Source organism: Oncorhynchus masou, unplaced genomic scaffold (assembly GCF_036934945.1).
Source record: "Oncorhynchus masou masou isolate Uvic2021 unplaced genomic scaffold, UVic_Omas_1.1 unplaced_scaffold_1354, whole genome shotgun sequence".
NCBI lineage: Eukaryota > Metazoa > Chordata > Actinopteri > Salmoniformes > Salmonidae > Oncorhynchus > Oncorhynchus masou.
In genome coordinates, this window is record NW_027003433.1 from 36,601 (window position 1) to 52,907 (window position 16,307).

The following is a 16,307-nucleotide window of genomic DNA, read 5'->3' on the forward strand; positions in this document are numbered from 1 at the left end:
CAGCCACTATGTATAGACTATTAGCCAGACCGACTCACAGCCACTATATATAGACTATTAGCCAGACCGACTCACAGCCACTATATATAGACAATTAGCCAGACCAACTCACAGCCACTATGTATAGACAATTAGCCAGACCGACTCACAGCCACTATATATAGACAATTAGCCAGACCAACTCACAGCCACTATATATAGACAATTAGCCAGACCAACTCACAGCCACTATGTATAGACAATTAGCCAGACCAACTCACAGCCACTATATATAGACAATTAGCCAGACCAACTCACAGCCACTATGTATAGACTATTAGCCAGACCAACTCACAGCCGCTATGTATAGACAATTAGCCAGACCGACTCACAGCCGCTATATATAGACAATTAGCCAGACCAACTCACAGCCACTATATATAGACAATTAGCCAGACCAACTCACAGCCACTATGTATAGACAATTAGCCAGACCAACTCACAGCCACTATGTATAGACTATTAGCCAGACCAACTCACAGCCACTATGTATAGACTATTAGCCAGACCAACTCACAGCCACTATGTATAGACTATTAGCCAGACCAACTCACAGCCACTATGTATAGACAATTAGCCAGACCAACTCACAGCCACTATGTATAGACAATTAGCCAGACCAACTCACAGCCACTATGTATAGACAATTAGCCAGACCAACTCACAGCCACTATGTATAGACAATTAGCCAGACCGACTCACAGCCACTATGTATAGACAATTAGCCAGACCGAATCACAGCCACTATGTATAGACAATTAGCCAGACCGACTCACAGCCACTATGTATAGACAATTAGCCAGACCGACTCACAGCCACTATGTATAGACAATTAGCCAGACCGACTCACAGCCACTATGTATAGACTATTAGCCAGACCGACTCACAGCCACTATGTATAGACAATTAGCCAGACCGACTCACAGCCACTATGTATAGACAATTAGCCAGACCGACTCACAGCCACTATGTATAGACAATTAGCCAGACCGACTCACAGCCACTATGTATAGACAATTAGCCAGACCGACTCACAGCCACTATGTATAGACAATTAGCCAGACCGACTCACAGCCACTATGTATAGACAATTAGCCAGACCGACTCACAGCCACTATGTATAGACAATTAGCCAGACCGACTCACAGCCACTATGTATAGACAATTAGCCAGACCGACTCACAGCCACTATATATAGACTATTAGCCAGACCAACTCACAGCCACTATGTATAGACAATTAGCCAGACCAACTCACAGCCACTATGTATAGACAATTAGCCAGACCAACTCACAGCCACTATGTATAGACTATTAGCCAGACCAACTCACAGCCACTATGTATAGACTATTAGCCAGACCAACTCACAGCCACTATGTATAGACTATTAGCCAGACCGACTCACAGCCACTATGTATAGACTATTAGCCAGACCGACTCACAGCCACTATGTATAGACTATTAGCCAGACCAACTCACAGCCACTATGTGTAGACAATTAGCCAGACCAACTCACAGCCACTATGTATAGACAATTAGCCAGACCAACTCACAGCCACTATGTATAGACTATTAGCCAGACCGACTCCTCCTCCATGCTTCACGGTGGGAACCACACATGCGGAGGTCATCCGTTCACCTACTCGTAGTGTGCAAAGCTGTCATCAAGGCAAAGGGTGGTTATTTTGAAGAATCTCAAATATATAATCTATTTTGATTTGTTTTAACACTTTTTTGGGGGTTACTACATGATTCCATATGTGTTATTTCATAGTGCTGATGTTCTCACTATTATTCTACAATGTAGAAAGAGAACTCTTGAATGAGTAAGTGTTTCCAAACTTTTGACTGGTACTGTATATGATGAGGGTGATAACTGTAGCTTCCTTCTCAATAGACCTATAGGACGAGGGTGATAACTGTAGCTTCCTTCTCAATAGACCTATAGGAGGAGGGTGATAGCTGTAGCTTCCTTCTCAATAGACCTTTAGGAGGAGGGTGATAGCTGTAGCTTCCTTCTCAATAGACCTATAGGAGGAGGGTGATAGCTGTAGCTTCCTTCTCAATAGACCTATAGGAGGAGGGTGATAGCTGTAGCTTCCTTCTCAATAGACCTATAGGAGGAGGGTGATAACTGTAGCTTCCTTCTCAATAGACCTATTGGAGGAGGGTGATTATAGTCATTATTATCAACAGAAGGTTGAGAGTCTAGTAGTCATCATTGTAGTCTTGTAGTAGTCATCATTATCATCTGTACTGATAACTTGACGAGTCTTGGTAGAATCTGTTGATAATGATGACTACTACATTATCTGTACTGATGACTCACTAGTCCTGGTAGAATCTGTTTAATGATGACTACTACATTATCTGTACTGATGACTGACTAGTGCTGGTAGAATCTGTTGATAATGATGACTACCACATTATCTGTACTGATGGCTCACTAGTCCTGGTAGAATCTGTTGATAATGACTACTACATTATCTGTACTGATGACTGACTAGTGCTGGTAGAATCTGTTGATAATGATGACTACTACATTATCTGTACTGATGACTGACTAGTGCTGGTAGAATCTGTTGATAATGATGACTACTACATTATCTGTACTGATGACTGACTAGTGCTGGTAGAATCTGTTGATAATGATGACTACTACATTATCTGTACTGATGACTCACTAGTCCTGGTAGAATCTGTTGATAATGATGACTACTACATTATCTGTACTGATGACTGACTAGTGCTGGTAGAATCTGTTGATAATGATGACTACTACATTATCTGTACTGATGACTCACTAGTCCTGGTAGAATCTGTTTAATGATGACTACTACATTATCTGTACTGATGACTCACTAGTCCTGGTAGAATCTGTTGATAATGATGACTACTACATTATCTGTACTGATGACTGACTAGTCCTGGTAGAATCTGTTGATAATGATGACTACTACATTATCTGTACTGATGACTGACTAGTCCTGGTAGAATCTGTTTAATGATGACTACTACATTATCTGTACTGATGACTCACTAGTCCTGGTAGAATCTGTTTAATGATGACTACTACATTATCTGTACTGATGACTCACTAGTCCTGGTAGAATCTGTTGATAATGATGACTACTACATTATCTGTACTGATGACTCACTAGTCCTGGTAGAATCTGTTTAATGATGACTACTACATTATCTGTACTGATGACTCACTAGTCCTGGTAGAATCTGTTGATAATGATGACTACTACATTATCTGTACTGATGACTGACTAGTCCTGGTAGAATCTGTTGATAATGATGACTACTACATTATCTGTACTGATGACTGACTAGTCCTGGTAGAATCTGTTGATAATGATGACTACTACATTATCTGTACTGATGACTCACTAGTCCTGGTAGAATCTGTTGATAATGATGACTACTACATTATCTGTACTGATGACTCACTAGTCCTGGTAGAATCTGTTGATAATGATGACTACTACATTATCTGTACTGATGACTGACTAGTGCTGGTAGAATCTGTTGATAATGATGACTACTACATTATCTGTACTGATGACTCACTAGTCCTGGTAGAATCTGTTGATAATGATGACTACTACATTATCTGTACTGATGACTCACTAGTCCTGGTAGAATCTGTTGATAATGATGACTACTACATTATCTGTACTGATGACTGACTAGTGCTGGTAGAATCTGTTGATAATGATGACTACTACATTATCTGTACTGATGACTGACTAGTGCTGGTAGAATCTGTTGATAATGATGACTACTACATTATCTGTACTGATGACTCACTAGTCCTGGTAGAATCTGTTGATAATGATGACTACTACATTATCTGTACTGATGACTGACTAGTCCTGGTAGAATCTGTTGATAATGATGACTACTACATTATCTGTACTGATGACTGACTAGTCCTGGTAGAATCTGTTTAATGATGACTACTACATTATCTGTACTGATGACTCACTAGTCCTGGTAGAATCTGTTTAATGATGACTACTACATTATCTGTACTGATGACTCACTAGTCCTGGTAGAATCTGTTGATAATGATGACTACTACATTATCTGTACTGATGACTCACTAGTCCTGGTAGAATCTGTTTAATGATGACTACTACATTATCTGTACTGATGACTCACTAGTCCTGGTAGAATCTGTTGATAATGATGACTACTACATTATCTGTACTGATGACTGACTAGTCCTGGTAGAATCTGTTGATAATGATGACTACTACATTATCTGTACTGATGACTGACTAGTCCTGGTAGAATCTGTTGATAATGATGACTACTACATTATCTGTACTGATGACTCACTAGTCCTGGTAGAATCTGTTGATAATGATGACTACTACATTATCTGTACTGATGACTCACTAGTCCTGGTAGAATCTGTTGATAATGATGACTACTACATTATCTGTACTGATGACTGACTAGTGCTGGTAGAATCTGTTGATAATGATGACTACTACATTATCTGTACTGATGACTCACTAGTCCTGGTAGAATCTGTTGATAATGATGACTACTACATTATCTGTACTGATGACTCACTAGTCCTGGTAGAATCTGCATCCTGAAGTTTGTAGAAGAGCGGCTTCACTTCCTTTCAGTGCCCTCTCTTCAAGGTCGACCCCAGGCATTCTGGAGCGTGATATTCTGTGTTGCCATGGATAGGGAGAGAGTATTCCCGTAGTGTAAAGGTCTGCCAAGGTGTCAGACTGCCAACTCATTGAGCAGGTAAACTAAGGACATCCACAGAGAATAGACCTAGTAGTAGTAGTAACCAGTAGAGAAAATACTGACTCACAGAGCCAGATGTCAGCCATTGTTATAGGTCAGCGTTGGGCTGCTACAGTAGGCCCATTCTGGGAGGGGGCACCATCCCTCCATCCTCCACCCAGCGGCACCTCAGTCAGTGTAAGTGGATCTGACCCAGATCCTACCCAGAGTCAGCTGTCTGTCCAAGACCAGATAGAAGGGTGTCGTGTTACTGTGGTTCCCTAGGGAACGGAGAGGACAGACTACGGTCTACTGAGTGGCTGTAGTGGAGGGGCTTGAGCCAGCCAGGGGCTGTGTCCCAAAATCGTACCTTATTCCCTATATAGTGCACTACTTTTGACCAGGGCCCATAGGTCTCAGCTGACACTAGGGAATAGGGTGCCATTTGGGAGGCAGACAGCGTTATAGCCTTCTGTCAGTGTAAATGTTCTGAACGTTGTGGATAGAAATGTCATGAATAGATCAGACTATGACATGATTGCTTACTCAACGTGTCATAGAGGGATATCTGTTCAGCCAGTGTATTCTACATCTTAATGTTTTGTCCTACCAAACGGGGTCCTAGATGTACTGTAGGTCTAGGCTGCATGCATCTCTGACCTTACTGCTGCTACAGAACCAGCTGGGCTGACCTGTAGTCTGACCTGTCTTCAGGGCTGGACTGACCTGTAGTCCCTGACCTGTAGTCCCTGACCTGTAGTCCCTGACCTGTAGTCCCTGACCTGTAGTCCCTGACCTGTAGTCCCTGACCTTCGGTGCTGGACTGACCGTTTCAATCGCTTTGAGACCTTGAAGTAGTAGTTCCCCTTGCTCTGCAAGGGCCGCGGCTTTTGTGGAGTGATGGGTAACAATGCTTTGTGGGAGGCAGTTGTTGATGTGTGCAGAGGGTCCCTGGTTGGAGCCCAGGTAGGGGCGAGGAGAGGGACGGAAGCTATACTGTTACGCTAAGAGGGGTTTATAAATGAGCATCAACCAGTGGGTCTTGCGACGGGTATACAGAGATTACCAATTTAAAGAGCATAGAGTGCAGTGATGGGTCTTGTAAGCAGCATTGGTGACAAAACTGTTGGCTGAATGGTAAAGAACATCTAGTCGCTCGAGAACACCCTTTCCTGCCGATCTATAAATTACATCTCCGTAGTCTAGCATGGGTAGGGTGGTAATCTGAATCAGGGTTAGTTTGGCAGCTGGGGTGAAAGAGGAGCGAATACTATAGAGGAAACCAAGTCTAAACCACTGGGGCGGCAGGGTAGCCTAGTGGTTAGAGCGTTGGACTAGTAACCGGAAGGTTGCAAGTTCAACCCCCGAGCTGACAAGGTACAAATCTGTCGTTCTGCCCCTGAACAGGCAGTTAACCCACTGTTCCTAGGCCGTCATTGAAAATAAGAATTTGTTCTTAACTGACTTGCCTAGTTAAATAAAGGTACAAAAAAAGCCTAGATTTAACCTTAGCCTGTAGCTTTGATATGTGCCGAGAGGAGGACAGTGTACTGTCAAGCCATACTCCCAAGTACTTGTATGAGGTGACTACCTCAAGCTCTAATCCGTCAGAGGCAGTATTCTCACCTGTGGGGAGAGGGACTTTCTTACCAAACCACATGACCTTTGGTTTGGAGGTGTTCTAAATGAGGTTAAGGGTAGAGAAAGCTTGTTGAACCCTAAGAAAGCTTTGTTGTAGAGCATTTAATACAAAATTTGGGGAGTGGCCAGCTGAGCATAAGACTGTGTCATCTGCATATAAATGGATAGGAGAGCTTCCTACTGCCTGAGCTATGTTGTTGATGCAAATTGAGAAGAGCGTGGGGCCTAGGATCGAGCCTTGGGGTACTCCCATGTGACAGGCACTGGCTGAGACAGCAGATGTTCTGACTTTATACACTGTTCTCTTTGAGAGAGGTAGTTAGCGAACCAGGCCAAAGACCCCTCAGAGATACCAATACTCCTTAGCCGCCACACAAGAATGGAATGGTAAATGAAGGCTGGTTCAACCCGAGCCCTACGTCTGCTACCCTAACCCTAGGCCTACTATAACGAAGGCTGGTTAAAAATAGAGCCCTAAAACTTGACTCTGTCCTGACTCTGTCCTCTCTCTGTCCTCTCTCTGTCCTCTCTCTGTCCTCTCTCTGTCCTCTCTCTGTCCTCTCTCTGTCCTCTCGCTCTCTATACTCTTTCTCTCCCTCTCTATACTCTCTCTCCCTCTCTGTCCTCTCCCATTTTCATGACAGGTGGCTGTGGCTCTACATGACACAGTGGGGGAGGAGAAATCTGTCAGGCTGTACGTTGGGTTGGTTCCCTTCACTTATAAAATCTGCGATACAGAGAACGAGGATGGAATCCTTCTGGTAGAGGGATGGGCTTTCCCTAAAAACCTCCTGGTAGAGGGATGGGCTTTCCCTAAAAACCTCCTGGTAGAGGGATGGGCTTTCCCTAAAAACCTCCTGGTAGAGGGATGGGCTTTCCCTAAAAACCTCCTGGTAGAGGGATGGGCTTTCCCTAAAAACCTGCTGGTAGAGGGATGGGCTTTCCCTAAAAACCTCCTGGTAGAGGGATGGGCTTTCCCTAAAAACCTCCTGGTAGAGGGATGGGCTTTCCCTAAAAACCTCCTGGTAGAGGGATGGGCTTTCCCTAAAAACCTCCTGGTAGAGGGATGGGCTTTCCCTAAAAACCTCCTGGTAGAGGGATGGGCTTTCCCTAAAAACCTCCTGGTAGAGGGATGGGCTTTCCTAAAAACCTCCTGGTAGAGGGATGGGCTTTCCCTAAAAACCTCCTGGTAGAGGGATGGGCTTTCCCTAAAAACCTCCTGGTAGAGGGATGGGCTTTCCCTAAAAACCTCCTGGTAGAGGGATGGGCTTTCCCTAAAAACCTCCTGGTAGAGGGATGGGCTTTTCCTAAAAACCTCCTGGTAGAGGGATGGGCTTTCCCTAAAAACCTCCTGGTAGAGGGATGGGCTTTCCCTAAAAACCTCCTGGTAGAGGGATGGGCTTTCCCTAAAAACCTCCTGGTAGAGGGATGGGCTTTCCCTAAAAACCTCCTGGTAGAGGGATGGGCTTTCCCTAAAAACCTCCTGGTAGAGGGATGGGCTTTTCCTAAAAACCTTGTCAATGAATTGTTAACTACCAAGTGCTGTGCATACTTTGGCAGAATGATATCATGATTATTTGCATCAGTATTTGTTTAGCAAACTCTACCATCACATGTTGTGTTTTTACCATGTCATGTTGTGTTGCTACCACATTTTGTTGCTACCATGTTGTGTTATGCTGTGTTTCTACCATGTTGTGTTGCTACTGTGTTGTTGTGCTGCTATCACATTGTGTTGCTACCACGTTGTGTTGCTACGTTGTTACCATGCTGTGTTTCTGCCTTGCTATGTTGTTTTCTTAGGTCTCTCTTTATGTAGTGTTTTCTCTCTTGTTTAATGATGAGAGTATTCCCGTAGTGTTTTGTCCTATATTTATATTGTATTTAAAAATATATATATATATATATATATTTAGCCCACCGTCCCCGCATGAGGCCTTTTGCCTTTTGGTAGGCAGTCATTGAAAATAAGAATTTGTTCTTCACCGACTTGCCTCGTTAAATAAATAAACAAATAAATAAAAATGTGGCCTTGAAAAACAGTGGTAAACAACAGCCTCTTGCTTGGTGCACACTGGAATTAAAAGGGAACAACACCAGACATTAAACAGTGGTAAACAACAGCCTCTTGCTTGGTGCACACTGGAATTAAAAGGGAACAACACCAGACATTAAACAGTGGTAAACAACAGCCTCTTGCTTGGTGCACACTGGAATTAAAAGGGAACAACACCAGACATTAAACAGTGATCTCCTGATGTGGTTTAAGCTTTGTTGTTGACTTAGAACATCCAATATATAAAATATATTTATATATATTTTTAAATTAAAAAAAAGTGTGATTTAGAGAGAGAGAGAACCTGAAATAAACAAAGCCAGCGACATTGCTCTGAATGCATGTTGATAACGCTCCACTATCCTGCTGTCTGCGTGGGTTCAGCCTGCTACTGGCTAGCCACCTGGCAGTGGCCCTATTTCAGATGACTACACTCTCTCTCTCTCTCTCTCTCTCTCTCTCTCTTTCTCGCTCTCTTTGTCTCTCTGTCTCGCATTCTTCTGTGAAAACACAGTCCGTTCAGGCCTTAGGTTACACTGTGATTCAGACGTGTAGTCTTCCTCTCTCCTGTCAGTGGAAGTCACAGAGCATACTAATGTTCTGTGACCAGTCTTGTGCTACAGGACTGTGTGTGTTAGACTCTACAGTCTCAATGGATAACGCAGTAGTGAACACTGGTTCATGTTGATGTGGTGATGGTAGTAACTGGGCTGGTTATAATACAGTAGTTAACACTGGTTGATGTGGTGATGGTAGTAACTGGGCTGGTTATAATACAGTAGTTAACACTGGTTGATGTGGTGATGGTAGTAACTGGGCTGGTTATAATACAGTAGTTAACACTGGTTGATGTTGTGATGATAGTAACTGGGCTGGTTATAATACAGTAGTTAACACTGGTTGATGTGTTGATGGTAGTAACTGGGCTGGTTATAATACAGTAGTTAACACTGGTTCATGTTGATGTGGTGATGGTAGTAACTGGGCTGGTTATAATACAGTAGTTAACACTGGTTGATGTGGTGATGGTAGTAACTGGGCTGGTTATAATACAGTAGTTAACACTGGTTCATGTTGATGATGGTAGTAACTGGGCTGGTTATAATACAGTAGTTAACACTGGTTCATGTTGATGTGATGATGGTAGTAACTGGGCTGGTTATAATACAGTAGTTAACACTGGTTGATGTGATGGTAGTAACTGGGCTGGTTATAATACAGTAGTTAACACTGGTTGATGTGGTGATGGACACAGATGTAGCATACACCTGGCGTACCGTATGCTATACACCTGGCGTACCGTATGCTTTACACCTGGCCTACACACACCTCTCACCTTTGTCTGTGTGTGTGTGTGTGTGTGTCTCTCTGTGTGTGTACACTATACTATACCCCTGAATCAGCATTTTGATAAACACTTTTCTTACGCTATTTAACCTTCTACATACGCTATTTAACCTTCTATGATCTAGTTGAACCCCTCTCTGTAGACAGGACTGTGATCTAGTTTAACCCCTCTCTGTAGACTGGACTGTGATCTAGTTGAACCGCTCTCTGTGAGACAGGACTGTGATCTAGTTGAATCCCTCTCTGTAGACAGGACTGATCTAGTTGAACCCCTCTCTGTGAGACAGGACTGTGATCTAGTTGAATCCCTCTCTGTGAGACAGGACTGTGATCTAGTTGAACCCCTCTCTGTGAGACAGGACTGTGATCTAGTTGAATCCCTCTCTGTGAGACAGGACTGTGATCTAGTTGAACCCCTCTCTGTGAGACAGGACTGTGATCTAGTTGAATCCCTCTCTGTGAGACAGGACTGTGATCTAGTTGAATCCCTCTCTGTGAGACTGGACTGTGATCTAGTTGAACCCCTCTCTGTGAGACAGGACTGTGATCTAGTTGAATCCCTCTCTGTGAGACAGGACTGTGATCTAGTTGAACCCTTCTCTGTGAGACAGGACTGTGATCTAGTTGAACCCCTCTCTGTGAGACAGGACTGTGATCTAGTTGAACCCCTCTCTGTAGACAGGACTGTGATCTAGTTTAACCCCTCTCTGTAGACTGGACTGTGATCTAGTTGAACCCCTCTCTGTGAGACAGGACTGTGATGTAGTTGAACCCCTCTCTGTGAGACAGGACTGTGATCTAGTTGAACCCCTCTCTGTAGACAGGACTGTGATCTAGTTGAACCCCTCTCTGTGAGACAGGACTGTGATGTAGTTGAACCCCTCTCTGTGAGACAGGACTGTGATCTAGTTGAACCCCTCTCTGTAGACAGGACTGTGATCTAGTTGAACCCCTCTCTGTGAGACAGGACTGTGATCTAGTTTAACCCCTCTCTGTGAGACAGGACTGTGATCTAGTTTAACCCCTCTCTGTGAGACAGGACTGTGATCTAGTTTAACCCCTCTCTGTGAGACAGGACTGTGATCTAGTTGAACCCCTCTCTGTAGACAGGACTGTGATGTAGTTGAACCCCTCTCTGTGAGACAGGACTGTGATCTAGTTGAACCCCTCTCTGTGAGACAGGACTGTGATCTAGTTGAACCCCTCTCTGTGAGACAGGACTGTGATGTAGTTGAACCCCTCTCTGTGAGACAGGACTGTGATCTAGTTGAACCCCTCTCTGTAGACAGGACTGTGATCTAGTTGAACCCCTCTCTGTAGACAGGACTGTGATGTAGTTGAACCCCTCTCTGTGAGACTGGACTGTGATCTAGTTGAACCCCTCTCTGTAGACAGGACTGTGATCTAGTTGAACCCCTCTCTGTAGACAGGACTGTGATCTAGTTTAACCCCTCTCTGTGAGACAGGACTGTGATCTAGTTTAACCCCTCTCTGCGAGATAGGACTGTGATCTAGTTTAACCCCTCTCTGTGAGACAGGACTGTGATCTAGTTGAATCCCTCTCTGTTAGACAGGACTGTGATCTAGTTTAACCCCTCTCTGTGAGACAGGACTGTGATCTAGTTTAACCCCTCTCTGTAGACAGGACTGTGATCTAGTTTAACCCCTCTCTGTGAGACAGGACTGTGATCTAGTTTAACCCCTCTCTGTGAGACTGGACTGTGATCTAGTTTAACCCCTCTCTGTAGACAGGACTGTGATCTAGTTGAACCGCTCTCTGTGAGACAGGACTGTGATCTAGTTGAATCCCTCTCTGTGAGACAGGACTGTGATCTAGTTGAATCCCTCTCTGTAGACGGGACTAATAGTTGATGAGTAATGACCTGCCTACTGTCTGACTGCTGCTATTCTTGTCCTGTTGTATCTGTAAACCCTGTTGAGGACACAACACACCCTCTTAGAAACACACAGACAAAGAGAGAGAGAGAGACACACACACACACACACACACACACACACACACTACAGTAGCTCGTCTCAGAGTGGTCGTTACTCTCCTCTTTACAGCACCATGTTCACTAGGTGACGGTGATGCAGCCTATGAGCTGCTCCCATTACCGGGCTCTCCCGTCTTTCCAGCCAATAGATTTATTTTATATCCACCCTTCAGTGGACTGGCCTGGTTGTAACAACACCTCATAACAGAGTTAGCTTAACCTTTGCATGGGTGTGTCTGTCGTGTGTTTGGCCAGTGGAGTTTGAGATGCGTGTGTGGTGTGTGTGTGTGTGAGGTGTGTGTGTGTGTGTGTGTGTGTGGTGCGTGTTCTCACTAACTAACTAGCCTACTCTGTTTATGATTCTGTTGTTATGGATGACTGATTTGGGTCATTATTTCGAGTTTAAAAATAGATACTGCGCTCATGGACCGGCGTGCTCTCAGCACTACTGAAAAGTGCTGTTTACACCTAAAAAAATGAATGACACATGCTGCGTTTGTTATTGTCCCGCTGATCTTTTTGTTGGTGACACGTTGATATCTTGACAATATGCAGCTGTGAAGTCTACAGTGGTCAGGTTTGATGGTGTCTGTCAGTCCCATGGACAATTAAGCCCCAGCCGGGGTGTTAAATGAAGCTGGTTTCTGACCGTGTGGGGCACAATGCCACAGTGGAGTTAAGAAGGGAGGATCTTACTCACCTCTATTTCACCGGCTGTTTAGGATCCGCAATATGCAGCTGTTGCAAGAGCGCATTTTTCACTGACTGTCCACTGGTTTCAAAAACAGTGAATGACAGGCAGCTTAAACTTATTGAATTCAACTATTATTGGGTTCGAATACACATTTAGATTTGTGAACAGCCGTCCACAACAACCATAATCTGTAAGGCTCAAATAGCTAAATGAGAGAGCAGCAGTGTGATTCACATCAATGCGCTATGTAGATATCGATAATAAGTGATATCTGTATCGCCGTGGACAACACCACTGATGTCATCCTTACCTCCAAGCGTTTATTCATGTTGGATAATCTTTGGATGCTGACTCATTCTGTTCACAACAACCCAGGGTGTGACCCCATGTCACCTGGTAACTGTTCATCAACCAGACTCATTCTGTTCACATCAACCCAGGGTGTGACCCCATGTCACCTGGTAACTGTTCATCAACCAGACTCATTCTGTTCACAACAACCCAGGGTGTGACCCCATGTCACCTGGTAACTGTTCATCAACCAGACTCATTCTGTTCACAACAACCCAGGGTGTGACCCCATGTCACCTGGTAACTGTTCATCAAACAGACTCATTCTGTTCACAACAACCCAGGGTGTGACCCCATGTCACCTGGTAACTGTTCATCAACCAGACTCATTCTGTTCACAACAACCCAGGGTGGGACCCCATGTCACCTGGTAACTGTTCATCAACCAGACTCATTCTGTTCACAACAACCCAGGGTGTGACCCCATGTCACCTGGTAACTGTTCATATAACAGACTCATTCTGTTCACAACAACCCAGGGTGTGACCCCATGTCACCTGGTAACTGCACATCAAACATAGTGATGATAAACGTTCACACTGTACATGACATGATTTGTCTGATAATGAAATCTGAAGTGCACATTTGGACTCACATGTGTTTGTCTGGCTTGTGTTCCATCAGAGGTAGTAATTATAATGCTCAACGTCTCATCTTTCAAAATACTTCATTTACAGCATTTCCATCGTTCGGACAACAAATCATTTGTAAAACTTGTTGTGGCGTGCGGTGCTCTAGTTCAGAACGTCTGTCAGTCAAAAGTCAGAGGTCAGACGTCATGTATATAGCATGTTACTGTACAGGTTGTGTTATCCAATTTAGGTGCTAATTACTGTCCAAATCTGCCATTTTAAACCTGTCTACGGGTACGAGTGTAAAGGGTTACACCTAATTAACCCTGGCAACATGTTCCCCCAACAAGCTGTTCCCCCAAGCTGCTCCTCCAACAACATGTTCCCCCAAGCTGCTCCTCCAACAACATGTTCCCCCAAGCTGCTCCTCCAACAACATGTTCCCCCAAGCTGCTCCTCCAACAACATGTTCCCCCAAGCTGCTCCTCCCAACAACACGTTCCCCCAACATGCTCCCCCAAGCTGCTCCTCCCAACAACATGTTCCCCCAAGCTGCTCCTCCCAACAACACGTTCCCCCAACATGCTCCCCCAAGCTGCTCCTCCAACAACATGTTCCCCCAAGCTGCTCCTCCAACATGTTCCCCCAAGCTGCTCCTCCAACAACATGTTCCCCCAAGCTGCTCCTCCAACAAGCTGTTCCCCCAACAAGCTGTTCCCCCAAGCTGCTCACCAACAGTAACTCTCATCTCTTCCTGTCTTCTCTTGCAGCAGTAAGTCAGTGTTGGAGGTCTGTCCTGACTGAAGAGGAGACCCACTACACACACATCACATCATCAGCTTTTAAATACACACACATTCATCATAATGGTAGGTTCATACCTGTTGGTTTCAATTCAGCTGAATGAATGAATGAATGAAACAGCTTCTGGAATGTAACAGTTTGGTGGAACCAGTCTTAGTTGTGCAGGCTAGCTAAACCTACATTTCCTCTCAGAGAGACTGGCCTGTTACTGTCTAATCATTCCCCTGAATGACCTGCTTTCTCAGAGAGACTGGCCTGTTACTGTCTAACCATTCCCCTGAATGACCTGCTTCCTCTCAGAGAGACTGGCCTGTTACTGTCTCACCATTCCCCTGAATGACCTGCTTCCTCTCAGAGAGACTGGCCTGTTACTGTCTAACCATTCCCCTGAATGACCTGCTTCCTCTCAGAGAGACTGGCCTGTTACTGTCTCACCATTCCCCTGAATGACCTGCTTCCTCTCAGAGAGCCTGGCCTGTTACTGTCTCACCATTCCCCTGAATGACCTGCTTCCTCTCAGAGAGACTGGCCTGTTACTGTCTGTAACATTCCCCTGAATGACCTGCTTCCTCTCAGAGAGCCTGGCCTGTTACTGTCTAATCATTCCCCTGAATGACCTGCTTCCTCTCAGAGAGCCTGGCCTGTTACTGTCTAATCATTCCCCTGAATGACCTGCTTCCTCTCAGAGAGACTGGCCTGTTACTGTCTAATCATTCCCCTGAATGACCTGCTTCCTCTCAGAGAGACTGGCCTGTTACTGTCTGTAACATTCCCCTGAATGACCTGCTTCCTCTCAGAGAGCCTGGCCTGTTACTGTCTAATCATTCCCCTGAATGACCTGCTTCCTCTCAGAGAGACTGGCCTGTTACTGTCTCACCATTCCCCTGAATGACCTGCTTCCTCTCAGAGAGACTGGCCTGTTACTGTCTGTAACATTCCCCTGAATGACCTGCTTCCTCAGAGAGACTGGCCTGTTACTGTCTAACACACACTGATACTGTTGCTGCTGTGGGTAGTCTGCTTGAAATAGCAGAATTAGATCTGTGTGAATGTAGTCTAGAATGGAGGTCTCTGTTTGACCCCAAACAGTCATTATTTTGACTTTCATTTGAATCGTGTTCTTTTCTCCCCTCTCTCCTCTCCTCAGGGAGGTGTATGATGACTGAAGCTGCAGGGCTATGGCCAGCGAACCCCTCGAAGGCTTCCATGAGGTCAACTTGGCGTCACCCACCACCCCTGACCTCCACGGATTGACCTCCGACACCAGACCCCAATGTCACAGCGCCCCTTCCAGCGCTCTGTACCGTACACCCTCCCTCAGCTCCAGCCCCTGCCCCCCCAACGCCCTGCGAGCCGACCAGCTGCCCACCCAGCCCATCTACTCTGCCCCTAGGCTACTGGGCAGCACAGAACCCCACAATGGAAGGTCAGGAATAAACCCTCCTGGAGAAACAGCCTTACAATACCTGGCCCATGACAACCACAATGTAAAGAGATATGTTACCTGGCCCATGACAACCACAATGTAAAGAGATATGTTACCTGGCCCATGACAACCACAATGTAAAGAGATATGTTACCTGGCCCATGACAACCACAATGTAAAGAGATATGTTACCTGGCCCATGACAACCACAATGTAAAGAGATATGTTACCTGGCCCATGACAACCACAATGTAAAGAGATATTACCTGGCCAATGACAACCACAATGTAAAGAGATATGTTACCTGGCCCATGACAACCACAATGTAAAGAGATAATACCTGGCCCATGACAACCACAATGTAAAGATATATGTTACCTGGCCCATGACAACCACAATGTAAAGAGATAATACCTGGCCCATGACAACCACAATGTAAAGAGATAATACCTGGCCCATGACAACTACAATGTAAAGAGATATGTTACCTGGCCCATGACAACCACAATGTAAAGAGATAATACCTGGCCCATGACAACCACAATGTAAAGAGATAATACCTGGCCCATGACAACCACAATGTAAAGATATATTACCTGGCCCATGACAACCACAATGTAAA

At 44.8% G+C, this 16,307-nt stretch overlaps 1 protein-coding gene across 5 annotated transcripts in view; it reads left to right on the top strand.

Moving 5' to 3' along the window:
- Positions 1–16,307, top strand: part of LOC135530492 (rab-3A-interacting protein-like) — a 67,446-nt gene that overhangs the window by 7,005 nt on the left and 44,134 nt on the right. For 4 of the 5 annotated variants that reach the window (XR_010453857.1, XM_064958807.1, XM_064958805.1 and 1 more), the window contains exons 2-3: positions 14,226–14,324; positions 15,407–15,685. Coding sequence is in view for 4 of the 5 variants with exons in the window: in XM_064958807.1 (XP_064814879.1) it covers positions 15,438–15,685 (248 nt within the window). In the remaining variant the exon portion in view is untranslated. The remainder of the gene's footprint in view (positions 1–14,225; positions 14,325–15,406; positions 15,686–16,307) is intronic. The other variant, XM_064958806.1, reaches the window with a different exon arrangement.